This window comes from Aquarana catesbeiana, linkage group LG03 (assembly GCF_042186555.1).
Source record: "Aquarana catesbeiana isolate 2022-GZ linkage group LG03, ASM4218655v1, whole genome shotgun sequence".
Classification (NCBI taxonomy): Eukaryota; Metazoa; Chordata; class Amphibia; order Anura; family Ranidae; genus Aquarana; species Aquarana catesbeiana.
In genome coordinates this window covers 143657641-143677419 of record NC_133326.1, presented here as the reverse complement: position 1 = coordinate 143677419, position 19779 = coordinate 143657641, and the positions used below count along the sequence as shown (strand labels likewise).

At 42.7% G+C, this 19779-nt stretch overlaps 2 protein-coding genes across 3 annotated transcripts in view; both read left to right on the top strand.

Annotated features, from left to right (window-relative positions):
- Positions 1 to 13074, top strand: part of LOC141131746 (uncharacterized) — a 32332-nt gene extending 19258 nt beyond the window's left edge. The window contains exons 4-7 of the mRNA XM_073619381.1: positions 2388 to 2597; positions 3737 to 3879; positions 5666 to 5798; positions 8633 to 13074. Of these exons, the coding sequence (XP_073475482.1) occupies positions 2388 to 2597; positions 3737 to 3879; positions 5666 to 5798; positions 8633 to 8830 (684 nt within the window). The 3' untranslated portion in view covers positions 8831 to 13074. The remainder of the gene's footprint in view (positions 1 to 2387; positions 2598 to 3736; positions 3880 to 5665; positions 5799 to 8632) is intronic.
- A 6267-nt stretch (positions 13075 to 19341) lies between these two features.
- RBM17 (RNA binding motif protein 17) overlaps positions 19342 to 19779 on the top strand; it is a 44734-nt gene continuing 44296 nt past the window's right edge. For both annotated transcript variants that reach the window (XM_073619380.1, XM_073619379.1), the window contains exon 1: positions 19342 to 19492. The gene's annotated coding sequence lies outside the window, so the exon portion shown is untranslated. The remainder of the gene's footprint in view (positions 19493 to 19779) is intronic.

Sequence of the window (19779 nt, the reverse complement as noted above, 5' to 3'; positions counted from 1 at the left end):
ATTTTTCAGGAAAGAGTTCACCTAAAACCGCAGCATAAATACAGAAGGCTTGAAGCCAATTCTAAAACGTTTTCTGTATGGCCCTCCTCCTATCTTCCTCAGTTCTTTCATCCCCTTTTTTATCAGTTTTAACCAGAAATTCCTTAGAAGCTGGCAACAAAGACAGCAGATCCACAAAACTGCGCTTCCAAACTTTTTCTTTTACTGTGTGGGCTAAGTGAAAAGCAAGGGGGGATAACTCACATGGGAGAGCCTCCTTAAGGGATGTATCATCCACCAAAGTGTCAGGGGCAATAGTATTTGCAATAGGCAAGGGAACAGGCAAATAGGATGATTTACAGTCAGGTAAATTAATGCCAACAGATGAAGGGTTCATTTCCCCTTGCCAAATTGAGCCGACATGAAACATTTGTTGATTTATAACCCCTTGCTGGGGCAAAAAGGGACCTGTAAATTTCTGAGAATCAAAATTTTTAAAAGCATTATCACAAGCAGCAGAGAACTGTGCCCCTGAAGCTCTGTTCATATCAAAAGCCAATAGCAGACTGTGCCCCTAAAACTTTATCATGAAATAGCTCAGGACTGAGCATTTTTAACACCAGCTAAAATATTAGAAAGAGCATTAACCACTAAACTTAATTCATTAATATTGGTCATAGACCAATTCTCACCAGTATTCATACCAGCAGAATGCCCACTAGAGGCTGCTGATAGAGCCTGAGCCAAAACCAACCTGCAAGAGAGGCGGAAAGGGGGAAGAGATACCCAGCCCTTTGCCCAGCCCAGCCCTTTGTGCCATCCCATGGGGGTCTAGCTGAAGACTAGGGACCCTGTCATTCTGCAGAATGCTGACAGCTTTTCTAAAGAAGCTGTAACTGCTTTCTAAAGAAAACCAACTGAAAGGCTTTGCACACCATTTGGGCTTTAAGTGTGGAAGGCATGGATGGGTGTGTGTGAAATATTTATCTAGGTCAATTCCCCAACCACTAAGAACCTACCCATAGGGTATGCATTTACTGACTGCATCCCTGGTCATGATTGTGCCCTTCCACATGTCATTCTTAAGCTGGATACACACTATACAATTTTCTGTAGATTTTTTCCTTCAGATTTACCAAAACTATATAATATGAGGTCAAACCTTAAGAGTTTCAATTTGTATGCAATCAGGCAGGCCCTTGCACTACATGAACAAAGAAAATAATAAGTGTATAGTATGTATGGGGTCTAAGTGTTTTTTTCTGCTTATTAAAAAGCTCAATTGAGGCTTGTAATAAAGAACAAACAAAGAAAGGAATGGGGCATATTGTCAAAAATGATATACCTTGTCAGCTTGCCTTTTAGCAGTCTCAACCAAAATTCCTTGCTATCAAGCATTGCAGGCTACTGTCATCCAACCCCTGGGACCTGTGCTGATCCTCAACAATGTATATCTGTGCAACCTCATGCTCAATGATGTTCTGCCCTTGAACTAACACTGGTCCTGGGACTAACACTGATCCTTGGGTTCAGAATTTTGTTGCCTCCAGAGCTTGATAGAAGCTTAATATCGAGCAAGTGTAGTGGTGACTTCCTAGGGAGCTGTTTGGAAAAAAACTGGGTCCTCTTACCTGCCCTGTGGCTTCCTGCCTAGTGTCTAGACCAAACAGCATGGCAACGATGGCAAAGATCAGGCTCTAGTCTCTAAGGTCTTTTGTATTGGTGAATTCAAATACAGGAAAGAGGTTTTAGGGTTTTCAGGATACTCAAAAACACAACTACGAGGTCAGATATGCCATTGTTAATAGATACTATGAGGGCAACACCTAAAAGTTAATGGTGATAGATTGAGAACAGTCAGGTAAATCTGTGACCTTTTGACAGCATCCAGTGTTTCCACGCACTCTAAGATCTGACATCAGTCTTCACACATTATTCCTTCTCAGGGGTGACTCCCAGGAAAAAATTTTGGTAAGGTGCTCCCAGACATTTATCATCTCTCCAAGCTAAACCTAGCTGCTCAGGGGTTGGCTGGATCTGATAAATATTCATGAACTAGTGGTTAATCCTTCCCACACTGATTATTGGAACCTCCTTCCAGCAACAGATTGAAGCAGTCAACCCACCAAGCTAAGGGGAAACCTACAGAACCAGAATACATCAGCTCAGGCTAGAAACAGTCTAGCTGTAATACATTCTAAATTTAAACAGAGACTCAGCTGTATAAAGTAGGGTTGCTACATAGGTAAGATATAGTGATATGTGTAAAGAGATCCTGCCAGACTATCTTTAAGTCACATGCACCCTGAATGTTGGACGTAATAAAAGCTGTCATAAATTTTGATATAGCCGCTGTAAAAGAAATGGTTCTATATAGGCAATAATCTAAAGCCACCTCTCTTTTTCAGACTACCAAAAACAAATCCTCTAACATGGTGAAAGGTATCATTATCAGGCATACCATAAGGAATGCTTCCAATACTCCAATCACGCGCTTGTTCCAAGGGGTTCTTAGCCAGGCAACAATTTGTATGGAGTGTGGAAGAAGAAGTTACAAGGAGGACATTTTTACTGTACTGTCGCTTCCCATACCTTCTGGAAATGGAGCATCTTTGATGGTAATATAAAAATATCTACTGTTACATGACTCAAAATCATTGCAAAAAGCCCATTTATTTTCGGAAAGTGTAATGCCCTGTACACACGATAGGATTTTACGATGGAAAATGTGTGATAGGACCTTGTTGGCGGAAATTCCGACCGTGTGTAGGCTCCATCACACATTTTCCATATGAATTTCCGACACACAAAGTTTGAGAGCTTGCTATAAAATTTTCCGACCACAAAATCCGTTGTCAGAAATTCCGATCGTGTGTACACAAATCCGACGCACAAAGTGCCACGCATGCTCAGAATAAATTAAGAGACGAACGCTATTGGCTACTGCCCCGTTTATAGTCCCGACATACGTGTTTTACGTCACTGCGTTCAGAACGATCGGATTTTCCGACAACTTTGTGCGACCGCAAGACAAGTTTGAGCCAACATCCGTCTGAAAAAATCCATGGATTTTGTTTCGGAATGTCCGATCGTGTGTACTGGGCAGGGCATAAGGCTGTTAGTTATCTATTACTAGCCTACAGTATGTTTGATTAAATACCATTACCTGACATACAGTTGAGGGGTAAAGTACATCCTATGCAAAAATTTAGTCTGAATTAGTTTATCTCTAAATAAGATAAAAAGCTTAGGACAGTCCTCAAAACAGTCCTCCTGATCTAATGTTGGGATAGCAATCATCCATTGCTCCCACAATCTGTCAGTTTTAGGCAAGTCAACACAAAGAAGAGTCATATAGTTATGCTCAATATGGATATCAATGCATACACAAAAGGGATATTGTTCTCATGAAGCTAAAAAATTACTATTGTTTGCCCAAATCATAAATATATAGTATATACAGCAACAATATACTGCAAATTCATAAAAAGCAAATAAATAAATATCAATTCATTAATAAAAGTGCAAATGTTTGGTGCTTCAAATAACAGAACTAGTGTCCCCATTAGAATATTTCCCCTCTAGAGCTATTCTTTGATGGTAATAGTAAACAGGACAAATAGAGAGGGCGAATCTCCCTTATGAGGGCAGATGTAGCAATAATACCTAAAAGGTGTTCTAATTCATCTCCATTCTATACAAAACGAAAACAAAGTTTTGCCTTTAGTTATACTTTGAAGTGTGTTCTTTTTTACAGCAATGCCTAAAGAGCTTCTTCCAACAAGCCATGTTGACCAGTACAGATAAGGTATTCTGCTGGTACTGTAAAACCAAACAGGATGCTACAGTTGAAGTGAAGATAAGCAAACCACCAAAGATTTTAATTCTACATTTAAAGAGGTATTTTCTAAATTGGGCAGGCTACATAAATTCCATATTAACTTTTAATGCTATGGATTGGAGTTATTGTTTCTGCCTTTTCTTCAAGCCAAACCCGAACGCTTTAGCAGCCTGGGACCCCTTTGGGTGCACCTGGGAGAGTAGTATTGCAGTGCACATAGCAAGCTGCAGCAAGCAGTGGGTGTGGCCTAATTGCTCTTGCTGGACCTACCCCCCAGTGATGCCGAACCTGCCCCCAGACAGCCACCCACAGCTCCCGGTTGGCAACAAATTTGTGTGTGGCTATTTTGGTTACTTGGGGAGCCACAGCCCAGTCTGAATAATGTGTCCGGGTCTCAGTCTGCCTAGACTGAGACACATAAACCCAGACACATGAATTAAAACCCGGACTGTGGCAACCTCAATTGGAGTGGGTGTGGAACAGGCTAGACATACATGCATAGATTGTTTTGCAAAGATTGCTGCTAACTATTGTATTAAAGCATTTGTAAAACCCTCAGCTGCTTGAATACCTGAACAGTGACTGCATCTGATAGGATGAAGTCACTGTCAGTCCGACAAGTTTCCACCCAACTCCTTCAAATCTTCCTAAAACCGAGTTGGTATATTTCCCCCCGCTCATGCCCTTGTCCCTGACTTTTATTAATAACTTTTAATAATACAACTATCAGCCCCTCCTTACTCATGCCAGGGTACTAGATGTAATCTTAGGTTCTGACCTGTCCTTTAACCCCAAATCCATACACTGTCAAAAGCTGGTCGATTTCACCTCCTTAACATCTCTAAACATCGCCACTTTTTAACTAATGAAACCACCAAGCTACTCATTCACTCACAACTTCCTTCTCATAGGCCTACCTCTCCATAGGCTATACCCCCTTCAGTCTATCACAAATTCTGCTGCCACACTCATCTACCTTACCAACCACTCAGCGTCTGCCACCTCTCTCTGCCATTCCCTCCACTGGCTTCCGATTGCCCAGTGAATTAAATTCAAAGTACTAACAGCAACATACAAAGCCATTCACAATTCTGAGCTACATCACCGGTCTTGTCTCCAAATATCACCCAAACCGCCCTCTCTCCTCTTCTTAGGACCTCCTGCTCTCTAGCTCTCTGGTCTCCTCCTCCCATGCTCATCCCCAGGACTTTTCCAGAGTCTCTCCCATCTTTTGGAACTCTACTTCAATCTGTCTGGCTACCTCCTCTCTGGCCACCTTTAGGCACTCCCTGAAAACTCATATGTTTAGGGAAGCCTATCACGTCTCCAACTGAAAACTGAACTTTTAACTCTTCCATCAGCTCATCCCCTACAGTTATTACATTTTGTACCACTTGCCCCATACTATTAGTTTGTAAGCCTTTATGAGCAGGGCTCTCTTAACCCTCTTGTATTTTACTGTATTGTAACTGTACTGTCTGCCCTCATGTTGTAAAGCGCTGCGCAAACTCTTAGCGCTATATGAATCCTGTATATTAATAATCATAATTAGTGTGACCTGTAGTCAGCTGCGTTCCTGGGGGAGCAGGGATGGTTTGAACCAGGTAATGCCACTTGGAGGGTGCCACCAGCGACATGCAGAGGGGCAATGGTGTGATAGGTGTCGGAACCTTATCCACACTGAAAAAAGCCAGAACTTTCATGCAGTGTAATCTCAACCCAAGAGTAAAAGTATAGTCCTGGCCAACAGGGAGAACGGCAGCAGTTTGGGAAAGTACCCTGAATCATGCAATCATGCAATAATCTTTTCTGCATTCATCTAACAGCTCAGTATCTATTTTTTAGGTTTGAACATCAAGGCCGGGTAAGAAGGAAGCTGAAAACCAATGTAACTTTTCCGTTGACCAATTTAGACACATCTCCATTCGTAACATCGTATAACGTTAAACCCCCAGAATACCACCTATATTCTGTTGTGGTAAGTACAAGTGTTAAAGTTAATTAATAAGTGTACTGTATACCCAGAGGGCAGAAAAATAGAAACTTGCTTTTAGGCAAGTACTTCCATGTGGGATGTTACATTCTATAAATGCATTAGATTCCCTGGAGATTATACACCAAATTCTGAGTCAACTATTGTGATGGTCATAGGCATGCGCAAGGGGTGTACCAGGTGTGCCTGGGCACACCCTAATCCTGGGGTTGGCAACCTGTCAATGGTGGGCAGGTGACAGGTAAATCACAACCCTTCCTTGCTGACCCTCAGAACCTGGACAGGAGAAGTGGCGTGGGTGGAATTTAGTGGAACCGATCTGTATTTTCCTCCTGCAGCAGCTGAAAGTAGGCTTCTCCTCTCCCTTTTGTCAACATTCAGCTGCCACAGGAGGAAAATATAGGGGATTGGTACAAATATATGCCACCCTGCCACCCCTCATTTCCCTGATCCTCTTCCTTCTGTTGCCTGGGTCTCCCATTTGCTCCCTTGCTCCCCCTTCTTCCCATTGTTTCAGGATGGAGAGCGAGGAAGAGGCCGGTAAATATATCAAACGCATATGTGTTGGAGATTTGGGGTGCACACCCTAATGCAATAGGCTGCGCACACCTATGGTGATGGTTGACTCAGATTTTATACTGGTTATTTTTTAACCCAAAAAATAACCTGTATTATTTTTCTGGGTGTTTTCCATGCAGTCCCAACATGTCTTAGATCACTTACAAGTGTTTACAGATTTATTATGGATAAAAGTGTAGTGTATTCACCAGGTGTATACGATGCAACCAAGAATGCATCTGAATGCAATGTACATTCTGATACTGCACATAGTATGTCAGTCATGTTGTGACTCTGTGTGTAAATTTTCATTTGTAAAGTGGCAATTTTCTATTATGGCACATGTAGTACCAGGGGCATCACCTCCAAATTGCACCAGTTTTGATCATTTCCCCTCATTGTATTTCAGTATTTGCCTCTTCAAGATTTTTGTCTTTGGAAAGCCCTAGGTTTGCAGACTTCGTTTACACGGGAGCTGCTGTCAGCACTTGCTCCTGAGGCACATTGCTGAGAGTAGGCATGCCAGGGAAGGTTGCCCTGGGAGTATAAAGGACACCCTAAGTTTTTTTTTTTTTAGTTTACCTTGTAGATCCAAAAGTCTTCAACTGGTTAATATACCAAGAAGTGATAGCCATACAGTCTAGATAATGGTAGAAGTATTAACATTTAGAAAAAAATTACATTCCATAATTCCACTAAAGCAAGCACTAGTTGATGCAGGGAATATCCAATTGCCTTTGGAGATCAGGAAGTATTTTATTCCCTCGCTGAATCATGCTTTTTTTGGGTTTTTCCTTCCTCTGGACCAACTGTGGGTATAGAGTTCTGCATATGGAGGCTATTGTTTCTCCATTGGCTGAACTAAATGGACATGTGTTTTTTTTCAAACTGACTTTGTAACTATATGTAACTATGGTGCATTGACAAATATACCTACTGCCAATGTGTAGAAGAAACCAGAAAACACTGCATGTTTATTATCCCTAGCTTGCCCTATTCACCTTCCTGACTGTTGTCATTAGAGGACACCAATAGTGTACATGGATACGTTTAGTTGAATTTCCATTCCTGAATGGGGCATTCCTGTAGTGGAGATTATTGGACCTAAGAGAACCACACACACTTTGCAATTATTGTAGTCCCTAAGTAATAATTGAACACCCCTCCATGTCACACTGGCATCTCTTCTGTCCCTGTACACCTACATGACCCATGATTTCACATGGTTGTACCTCTTGAATCTAAATCCCCACAATACTCCTACCCTGCTGATCTCAATTTTGGTTCTGAAGCACAAAATCCCTCATACCCCATTGTGAAATCCTTGGTTCCTGTAGCACTGCTAGTTCCAGTATACCCCACATGCATTTCTCCCGTCTGTACAAGTCCTATCATACCTCTGTGACATTTTTTACAGTCTCATTACTTCTAGTACAAGTTTAGGCAAGGTCTAGTGGTCTCTCAAATTTGAAGAAGTGCAACTCTTGTTCCATATATTGATGGCGATACCACACACCACGCTAAATAGACCAAAAGTCACACACTGAAATCTCAGTATTTATAAAAAGATCTAGCAAAGTCTCATTACTACAGACATCTCTGCTGTCTTTGTAGAACTACAAGTCCCTGCATGCTGTACTGACTTTGTCATTATCTATGTAAACTATTGGCCTCAGCATTCTCCCTACCACTTGTACATGTTATCTCTTTGCAGAACTGCAAATCTAGCTTTCTCACTTCCTGAACTAGGTAAAGTCCCAACCTATACCTCCGATTGTCACCCACAAAATTCACAACAATCATCAAGAAATCTGTATCTTATTGCTAACAAATTTATTAGGTTCAGCAACACACATACATTTCATTTTCCATTTTAAACAAAGAAATCAATCTTAATGTGGTTATTAACTGTGTTGATGTAAATAAATGATATTTTACTATACAGATTATGGATAAAGGATTGTAAAAACCCACAGAGATGCTCAGATTGTTATGATGTTATAAAGTCAATCCCATAAATCCACGTATAATGCACCTACCATATATGTTTGTAGACATTGGCATGCATCTAAGTAATATCAAAGTTATACACGAAGGGTATCCTACTAAAAAATGGTTACATTCTACATACCCCAGATACCCAGAACAGGTACACAAGACTAAAAACAAAACAAATCAATACCTATCTAGTGATACCAATATGCAGAGATGACATAATAAATGGAATAAATCATTTCTGCTGTAACAACTTTTTTTCATAGAACCATTCTGGAGAGCTTGAGTCTGGCCATTACACTGCATACTGCAAGCATCCAGGGACTAAAGAGTGGAATGCCTTTGATGATGCCAAGCACTTTAGGATTACAGAAGACAAAGTGCAAAGTCCATTAGCCTACATCTTGTTTTACACTACCCAAGCATTCAACATGCCAAATAAGACATCATCCTCTACATTCTGATGCTGGACTTTTATTCACACCATTTGGAACTGTATCAAATTTGAAGACTCTCTCTTTGACTGATGAAATTATAGGGAAATTTGTGAAGAAAAGAAAAGTCCAGGCTAGACCAATGTAACGACTGTCATACCTAAAGTTCAGCTTTAAAGGAGAAGTATGGCCAAACCTCTTACCTCTCTAAACTTAGTTTGGCACTCCTGTGACCCAGATTCGGCCAACAGCGGACTTTAGATGACATCACAGAGCGGCTCCAGGCTCTGCAGGGATACAGACAATAATGTCAGGATGTGCCCAGATGCCTGACCGGCTGCTGGCTCAGCCTCTCATCTTGCTGCTTAGAGCCTGAGCCAGCTGTTCCCACCTACTCCACAGGCTGGCATTCCAGTGAGCGCTGGGGGGGCAGAGCAGAGAGTAATGACAGTCACCGCTCTCTGCACAGAGCGGACCCGATAAATAAGCATTCAGTGGTCTTTAATTGCTCAGTTCTCGGCATAGAGCGCTGGATTTTGCTTTTGTCTTAGACTATAATAGCACAGCTCCCAACCGTCCCTGATTTGGAGGGACTGTCCCTGATTTGGAGCAATGTCGCTCTGTCCCTCATTCCACCTCATTTGTCCCTCATTTTGGTATGATCTATATAGTTGTATATAAAATCCACGTTTTTATCTTTCAAAAAGTGTTTCCCAGTGCTAAACCTTTCATCCAATTTAGGAATAGTAGTGGTAAAAAAAGTCCTTGTGGATTTAATTAACCTTTTTTTTGTTAATTCTCCTTTAAGGGGGTGTGGCAGGGGGCGTATCCTATGCCTACATACATTTGTTAGTAGGTGTCCCTCATTTCCATCTCAAAATGTTGGGAGGTATGTATTAGTCATTACAAAGAGGTGGAGAACAGTATTAAGAGGCAAAGGCCTGTTCTACAAAAGACAGACATTTGGAAACAATGATACAAAGAAAAAAAAAAGAATTATTTAAAGAAGCACGCTTAATTTGGGGAAAAACCCCCTAGGGTGAGGAATGATCTGATGTTGATCTGGTAGTGTTCTATCCATGCTAGCGATATAAAGCTTGTATATCCACCCAAAGTATAGCTGGAGGAAAAATTAAAGGTTTCAGTTCTGATAACACGAATAGGGAGTGTAGAATTAAAAATGTACTTTCGTGTAACACCATGCATTTCACATATCTCTTGGAGTGCTCATGTGGCCGTTAATGGGCGTGGGCTGGATGACTTGAAAGTTAAATATAAAAATAGGAGAACAGATCCAGAATATAAGAAAAGGGTGCAAATATCAAAGTGTCTTGAAACACTTTTTATATATCATAATAGAGATCCTGGACAACTGAAGGTCTACAGGACTGACACGATTAAGTGGAGGGGCGTGAACAAGAAAGGAGAGATATCCCAGAACTAGACTAGATAGATCAGGGATCCTCAAACTACGGCCCTCCAGCTGTTGTGGAACTACACATCCCATGAGGCATTGTAAAACTCCGACATTCACAGACATAAACTAGGAATGATGGGAATTGTAGTTCCTGATCAACTGGAGGGCCATAGTTTGAAGACCCCTGAGATAGATTTATGAGTTAGACTGCATGTTAAAGAGATTTAAACTGCTTTTTTTCTAATTTTTGAAGGTAGTTGGATTAGACTTTTTTTATCATTTTTAGAGTATTTTTAATTTATTGTTAGCATTCAGTTTTGCTTAAGGTACGCTGTACAGTACTTGAATTTCTGAAGGATGTATGGTTTTAAAGTGGATGTAAACCCAAAACATTTTTTTTTTTATATCATACTGTAGAGTATAAGATTTCCTATCATTTGAGCCCAGTCTTATCACACAGAGTTAATCCACCTCTGAGCAATCCTCTTTTATTGTTCAGTGAGAAAAATCTTGACAAACTGAGAAAAACTTTGTCAAATCCTCCCCCTTGCTGTGAGTGACAGGTGGTTTACATCTCCTGCACTAGCCTAAGACACAGGCATTATTTTTTAATTCCCTCCCCCACTCCTTTCTTCAGCAGCTCTGCAAGGATTGGCTGTTCCGCACCTCACCATGATTTGGCATGCTGAAGTCATGTGGTTACTTTCCTGTCTTTTCACTGGATGTTAGAGATCATAGCAGAAGTTCAGTGTTAGAAATACACAGGAGAAAATGCATATTTACAAGGGGAGTGTAGAGGGGGCGGGGAGTCTACTGACATCACGACTCCACCCACCGAGCTCCAGACAACAGACCCACCCACAGAATATGCAGTTTTTCGGGTCTAATAACAGACAGAGGGGAGACATTTGACAGGTAAAGATAAATGCAGGAGGTGTGTATATCCTTATAGATACCCCCTATGGAAGTAGTTTAGAAAGGATGACATTGGGTTTACATCCACTTTAATGAACATGACCCCTATTCGTTTAGATAGGATGTAGTAATAGCTTTTGACCACTAGATGGGGAGGGTATATTTATATATTTCCAGATCAGTTCTTTTTTTTTATAAGTTATTATTGTTTTTTGTATGTAGCGCTACCCCTGCAGGAGCCGCTTAAGTATGTTTGTTGCGTACTCTGCCTCTCAACCCCAATAACAGTCTCTGCTCTTCTTGGCACACCTGGTAATAGTGTAAGTGCAATGACCAATAAGAAACACACATGTTATGATAAAACACAGAAATTGTCTTTACTGCAATATTTCTGTGGAAAAGTAACAGACAGTAACAGTATATATATATTCAAGTAATCAACTGGAGAGCAATAACTGAAATTAAGAGCAATATAGCTCAATACTATATTCAGGCTGCTTTCAGGGGATCCCAAACCTGTGAATAACCCCAAGAGCAGAGGCACACTTAAATGGCAAATAAATCACAATATGACACTTTATATCGGAATGGTTACCTCTACTTAAATGTGGCTCTATGAGTCCAGGCAGGAGGAGAGCAGAAGACTGACCATCTTTATGTCAGACCTCTCTCTTCTGTCTCCTGACACCACAGGCCCAACTACAAACACTGTATTCAAATCAATATTTAATTTGATTAGCTTCCCAGATAAACTGTCCCACATACCCACTGCATATACAGAGCCCTGAGTATGTGTGCCCAGGCCTATATGGCACTAGTAGCTTCAGGCCCTTTGAAGAAAGATGTGGCTTTGTATCTTCAGCTAGCCACTCTCGTTGGTGCACTTAATCTCCTGAATAGCAGGGCCAAACAACACAACTGGATTATCAAGTAAAGAATGCAGGATCTTCCACAGCATGGTGAAAGGACAATAGTGTCTGTATACAATGTCTCTGTATCTGAATGGCGTTATGTCCTGCGGCACTACAGGTGTCAGCAAGGTGACTAAGAGCAATGATGTCTGCATGCGGTGTCCATACAACTCTATCTGTGTGCAGTGTCCTTGTTTCCTGCAAATGGGCAAAAGCCCTCTCACCCAATCCTGCGGTCAAGGCCCAAACAAATGTCCTAGAACAGGCAGGCTCTTCTAGTGACCAGACTCGTCACCTCACACCGGAACGCTTCACACCATCGGTGCAGGTGTGTCTGGATATGCACCTGAGATCCCCCTCTCTCAGGCTGGATGTCCTGACTGGCTGTGGATGCCTGAAATCACGCAATGAAGTAACCTGGGAGACAGACCCTCTCCCTAGGTCTAATCTCTTCCTCTGTCTCGTGTAGTCTGAGAAATCAGCAAGATGGAGTCTCTAGTTCCCTTTTCTCCAAAGCATGCTGGCTGTTGTAGTTCCATACAGGTTAATCTGAATGTGAAACTTGAATCCTGGAACTACAAATCCCTGTATGCTTTGCTTCCTAGTGTTAATCATCTGCTGACAAGATGTGATGACAGAGTCTTAAAGCCGGTTCACACTGGGACGACTTGTCAGGCGATTTAGTGCCTGACATGTCGCGTTCCGTTCTGTACAATGGAACCGTTCTAATAGGAGCGACTCAAGTCACTCCGACTTAGGAAAAGGCTCCTGCACTACTTTCGGGGCGACTTGCATTGACTTCTATATACACTGCTGTCGTGTGCAGGTTGCCTGAGGCAGTCGCGCTGCAAGTCGTGCTGCCTCAGTGTGAATAGGCTCTTAGCTGGCACTAGAGGGAAACAGTCTCACTGCAACAATGTTGCAGAGTGCCTTCTGATACTGCAGGTAAGATAGCCAGCTCCCTGCTACATGTATTTATTTATTATATTTATAAGCATTGGCACCATGTTACTTTATATGCAAAAAGAAAATGGGACTTTAGAAGTGCTGAAACCTCCTCCTAGAATAACTAATCATACAACATGATATTTTAAAATATTAAATGTATTATATATCATTTAAAATGTGTCTATTAAAGAAAATAGACATCTCTTAAAAGCAAAGAATACACAGCATAACTCTTGTTAAATGCACACACTCCCCCCTGTTCAAAAATATGGTAAATCCTCCAAGGACAGGATCTTCTAATAAAATGGTCCGGGTTATGTATCTCCTCCTATATGTGATTCATTGCTCTGCATGGTTCTTCCATGATTGATTACTATACCTGTCCTTGGAGAATTTACCATATTTTTGAACAGGGGGGAGTGTGTGTATTTAACAAGCGTTATGCTGTGTATTCTTTGCTTTTAAGAGATGTCTATTTTCTTTAATAGACACATTTTAATTTATATATAATAAAATGAATGTTTTAAAATATCATGTTGTATGATTAGTTATTCTAGGAGGAGGTTTCAGCACTTATAAAGTCCCAATTTATTTTCTTTTTGTATATCTTTATCTCGGGATGTGGTGCTGATTCTCAACTGAGTACATTTTTTTATAGAAAACGATTTTATATATTATACTTAAAGTGTTTGTTAACCCCCCCCAAAAAAGAAGTGGATCCTGTTCCTTTAAAGCATTTCTTACAGCACAGTGCTTGTGCTGTGTCATTTGCCCCCCTGTAACACCTAAAAAACCTGGCTGATCCTGACAGTTTCTGCCCTCCCCTATGTAAACTGACCACGGTGCATCATGGCTGCTAAGCCATGACACCGTGGCACAGTTTATGTGCCTCTGTTATCCGCAGCCTGCTGTCCTGTGTCCTCCTCCCCCCTCAACTCTCTGCCTGTCAGCTAGTACCAGGACTGCCCCACCCCTGCTGTTATCATAACATATACTTGTTGCTACCATCCTCTCTGCAATTTTAAATTATGTGCTGCACTGCATGTGTTTTCTAAAAAATCCGCCGCTAAATACTTTATTCTATAGCAGCGGTGAGCGGTCATGTGACCAGCCGTCTCTCTCCTCTTCTCCTTTCCTCCTCCTGGCTGGCGTCAGCGAGGGTTTCTTGGCTCCGCCCACTTTCCTGTCAGCTCGAGAGAGGAGAGAGATCGCCGGACACATAAGCGCTGATTGGCGCTATAAAATGAGGTATTTAGCAGCAGATGTTTTAGAAAACACATGCAGTGCAGCACATTATTTAATATTACAGGGAGGATGGTAAAAACAGCACCAAGTGGGTTAACAACCACTTTTCCCATGTAATTTGCTGCTGTAAATGGATTGGAGTAAGGGCAGAAGTACTAGCGTGACATGTACACAAAATGGTATATTTAATGTGGGTTCCCGGGTCCGATGCCGAAACTTGAGGAAGTTGAATGACGATATGTGTCGAGCGTAAGTGACGTAATATACAGACGCACCTGTAGGTGCTGTACCTTTGATTCTAAGGAGGGTTTGTTCACTGTTTGTGTTTTTGTGCGTACATTTTAAGTAAAGTGCTTTCTGATTTTAAATACTTACGTCACTATGAAGATGTTTTAAATGGTTGGCTTTAACTGAGGATTAAAAAAGGGGTGAATCTGGGACATAACTGGTGAAGTGGTGGAGAGCAGTGGACGGTGGCTCCTGTTTAGCCTGGTAGAGAAGGGGGATACACTGGATGTCCTGCTGGTCCTTGGTATCATATGAGAAACTGGTGAACCTTTCATTCATTTAAAGTGGTTCTAAAGGATAGGAAATATATTGTATAAGTTTAAATAATCAATTGGTTTCTGAAATAATGATACAGAAATTCAATTCATGAGCAAATCCCAAATGTAGGACGTTTTCAGCATTTGCTATTCAATAAAATATTTATTCTCTATATTCATTTTACCCGATGGAATTTTTTATATTGTTTGCATGGTAAAAACAGGCGTTCTCATAAGTTGGGACCTATTTAAAATGCCCCTATTTTCTCCCCTACTCAATGGACATCTCAGAAAACAGCACAGTTATTCATGGCTGTGATTGTTATCAAGAAAAAACTACTACTGGGTTTTACCAAAGGAAAGATATCCTAAACCTGCAGTTGTTCCAATGGACGCCATAAAAAAGCATGATCCAAGTTGCTCCTATAGGAAAATTGAATAATTTCTGGATCAACTTTCTATGAATTTATGAACTAACTTACTGTAACTTTGTTGTTGTCCAGTATATATGGTGACCCTAATGACAGCCAGGGATTTCTTCTCACTTCCTGTTTTGGCTTTGAGAGAGGAAGTGAAGGAAAATCTCTCCAATGGGAAACAGATGGCAAAAAAACTGTCAAAGGGTATAACCCTTATGAAAAAAAAAAAAATCACTTTTAGTAATGCTTTAAATCTTTCCTTTAAAGACCAGAAGTTCAAGGAAGCAGCACTGAGGTAGCAGGAGCCAGCAACAATGAAAGTTGTAAATCACAAACAGAAAATTTCCCAGCACACTTACCAGCTAGCCTGCAAGAAAACCAAATTGACCCTGGTTAACGATTCACTTTAAAAACAGAGGGGGTTTAGTTGTGCACATTTGCAAATATATGTGGAAGCTGCAGTGTCTTGTAAAGGCACATCTGTATACTGCGGTCTTGACTCTATATTTAAGAGGTTGGAGCATATACAGTTGTGCTCATAAGTTTACATACCCTGGCAGAATTTATGATTTCTTGGCCATTTTTCAGAGAATATGAATGATAACACAAAAACATTTCTATCACTCATGGTTAGTGTTTGGCTGAAGCCATTTATTATCAATCAACTGTGTTTACTCTTTGTTAAATCATAATGACAACAGAAACTACCCAAATGACCCTGATCAAAAGTTTACATACCCTGGTGATTTTGGCCTGATAACATGCACACAAGTTGACACAAAGGGGTTTGAATGGCTTTTAAAGGTAGCCATCCTCACCTCTGATCTGTTTGCTTGTAATTAGTGTGTGTGTATAAAAGGTCAATGAGTTTCTGGACTCCTGACAGACCCTTGCATCTTTCATCCAGAGTTGCACTGACGTTTTTGGATTCTGAGTCATGGGGAAAGCAAGAGAATTGTCAAAGGATTTGCTGGAAAAGGTAGTTGAACTGTATAAAACAGGAAAGGGATATAAAAGATTATCCTAGGAATTGAGAATGCCAATCAGCAGTGTTCAAACTCTAACCAAGAAGTGGAAAATGAGGGGTTCTGTTGAAACCAAACCACGGTCAGGTAGACCAACTAAGTTTGCAAGATGCAAAGAAAAAAACACAAACAGGTGAAATACAGGTGAAATACAGGACTCTCTGAAAACATGTGGTGCGGCTGTTTCAAGATGTACAATTAGGAGGCACTTGAAGAAAGATGGGCTGCATGGTTAATTAGCCAGAAGAAAGCCATTACTAAGCAAATGCCACAAAGTATCCCGCTTACAATATGCCAAACAGTACAGAGACAAGCCTCCAACCTTCTGGCACAAAAGAATTTGGAGTTATGAGACCAAAATGTAGCTTTTTGGCCACAACTATAAATGCTACATTTGGAGAGGAGTCAACAAGGCCTATGATGAAAGGTACACCATTCCTACTGTGAAAGACGGAGGTGGATCGCTGATGTTTTGGGTATGTGTGAGCTACAAAAGCACAGGAAATTCGGTCAATTGATGGCACGATGAATGCAGTATGTTATCAAAGAATGCTGGATACTGCATTCATCAGCCAGGAAGCTGCACATGGGACGTACTTGGACATTCCAACATGACAATAAACCAAAACACAAGGCCAAGTCGACCTGTCATTGGCTACAGCAGAATAAAGTGAAGGTTCTGGAGTGGCCATCTCAGTCTCCTGACCTCAATATCATTGAGCCACTCTGGGTAGATCTCAAACATGCAGTTCATGCAAGATAGCCCAATAATTTACAGGAACTGGAGGCATTTTGCCAAGAGGAATGGGCAGCTTTACCATCTGAGAAGATAAAGAGCCTCATCCACAAATACCACAAGACTTCAAGCTGTCATTGAGCTGTACAGACTGACCTGGGGGGGGGGGGGGATAATACTAAGAAACAGACTGATTTGAGGGGATGTACTGGGAGACAGACTGACCTGGGGGAATTATACTGGGGGACAGACTGACCTGAGGGGAGGTTATACTGGGTGTCCCAAGTCTTAGAATCCTATTATAGAGTATACTTGAATTTTTTTTTTTTAAATGCTGTGTGCCGCTAAAGTGTTTGGGTTTGGCTTAATGAAAAGGTAGCAACCCAAGGTGGAACGGGAGATTAGCACCATGGATGTGCAGCCCACAAATCTGCAGCAACTGCTTGATGCTATCATGTCAGTATGGACCAAAATCTCGGAGGAATGTTTCCAACACCTTGTTGAATCTATGCCATGAATAATTAAGGCAGTTCTGAAGGCAAAAGGGGGTCCAACCTGGTACCAGCAAGGTGTACCTAATAAAGTGGCTGGTACGTGTATGTGGAAGCTGCATAGAGAATGGGGAAAGGGATCAAACACATAGTTGCCAACATTGAAAAAAAAATATGTGGGACACTTTTTTTTGCTGTAGGCGGAGCCAATCAATAATTAGGAGGCGGGGCATTCGTTTGTAGGCGTGGCCTAGTAAAAAATAATAGTTGCGGCGCGCGAAGCGCGCCGCGGCGAAAAATGGGCGTGGCTTACGCGGAAAGTGGGCGTGGCTTACGCGGAAAGTGGGCGTGGCTTACGCGGAAAGTGGGCGTGGCTCAAGAGGGTATGGTTAGAGTCTGAGATGAATGGGGGAGGGAAAGGGGGAGAGGGAAAGGGGGAGAGGGAAAGGGGGAGAGGGAAAGGGGGAGAGGGGAATGACGGGACAGCAGCCCCAGGTCCTACACAACAATAGAAATATGTGTATTCTAGAAAGTTTAACAATCAGCAGATAAAGATACTCCAAACACCTGGTGTTAACGCTTCAATCATCCCGGCACCATGGTTGTTATGGTGTCAGGATGATTGAAGCGCATTATTTCTATTATTACATTGTAATATAAAATTAAATCATTCAACTCACCATAATGCAGAATCAGTGGGATCCCTGAGCGTGTCACTAGCCACGTCGCCTGCCACCAGCAGAGTCTGTCCTTGCATCAGGTGCCCCCGCCAGAGTCTGTCCTTGCATCAGGTGCCCCCGCCAGTGCAGCCCCCCCTCAGTGCAGCCCCCCCTCAGTTAGTGCAGCCCCCCCTCAGTGCAGCCCCCCCTCAGTGCAGCCCCCCCTCAGTGAAGCCCCCCCTCAGTTAATGCAGCCCCCCCCTCAGTTAATGCAGCCCCCCCTCAGTGCAGCCCCCCTTCAGTTAGTGCAGCCCACCCTCAGTGCAGCCCCACTCAGTTAGTGCAGCCTCCCCCCCTTAGTGCAGCCCCCCCAGTTAGTGCAGCCTCCCCTCAGTGCAGCCCCCCCCAGTTAGTACAGCCTCCCCCCTCAGTGCAGCCCCCCCCTCAGTACAGCCCCCCCCTCAGTTAGTGCAGCCCCCCCTCAGTTAGTGCAGCCCCACTCACTGCAGCCCTCCCTCAGTTAGTGCAGCCCCCCTCACTGCAGCCCCCCCCTCAGTTATTGCAGCCCCCCCTCAGTTAGTGCAGCCTCCCCCCCTCAATGCAGCCCGGCCCCCGCTCAGTGGAGGAGCGGCCGGTGTTCTGCCGAGAAAGTTCCCCTCGGCAATGGCGGACCCCCTGTACTGCGCAGGCGCAGCGCTTGCGCAGTACGGGGCTGGGGAACTTTCAGGAAGACACGGCGCCGGCGCCGTGTCTTCTGCTCGCTTCAGTGGAGAGGGGAGGGGCCGTGCAGCCAAAGAAGCCGCTTCATTGGCTGCACGGATCGAGCCCCCTTCCCCTCTCCACTAGAGGCAGCTAGAGCGGCAGCGCCGGCCGCCATTTTGCTGGAGCCCGCTGCTCCAAAAAAAAAAAAAAAAAAAAAAAAAAAAAAAAAAAACCAACATTCCCGATTTTCCTTATGGAAAATCCCGATTCGGGACACTCTCCAATCGGGACGAGGGTCCCAAAATCGGGATTGTCCCGGGAAAATCGGGACTGTTGGCAACTATGCAAACATTCTTTTTTCAGCACAAAAACTCTGTTATATATAAAAAGAAATACTATAATACTTCGATGTGAGAGAGAAAAGGAGGGAGAATGCAGAGGAAAATGAATCGTGAAGAATGTCCACTAGTAGCTCGCATTTTCCCTCCCTGCCAGGTCTAAACATGGCGCCACTTCACTTCCGCCCATTGCCGACGTCAGGTCGGCACACATCCTGGCACGCTGTGCGGGGCAAGCCTCGTTGTGGTGTCTCCGGTTGTGCTGGTAGTGAATGTGATTGATACGTTGGAGGCCGCTCTCTGTACTCCGGGGTTATATGGAGTGTATGTATATACAGTAGGTGAGTGATGGAGGGTACACTGTGCTCTGTAACGCTTCAAACAGCACAGGCAGTGTCTGCTAGGCGAGCCTCGGGCTTTGCGGCCTAGTGTGCTGTGCGGTGTTCTGTCTGACATGCTCGGTTCTGTTTTGTAGCTCCCGCCTGCTTGTTTCTGTTTTCCTTTCTATGAGTTAGAGAAGACTCATTCGGGTCATGTCTTCCCTGGGCTGCTGGTTGTATGAACGTACATCACCATGGTGTCAGCTCTGTCTTATTATGTGCCATGCTGGTTGTCTGGCCTACCTTGT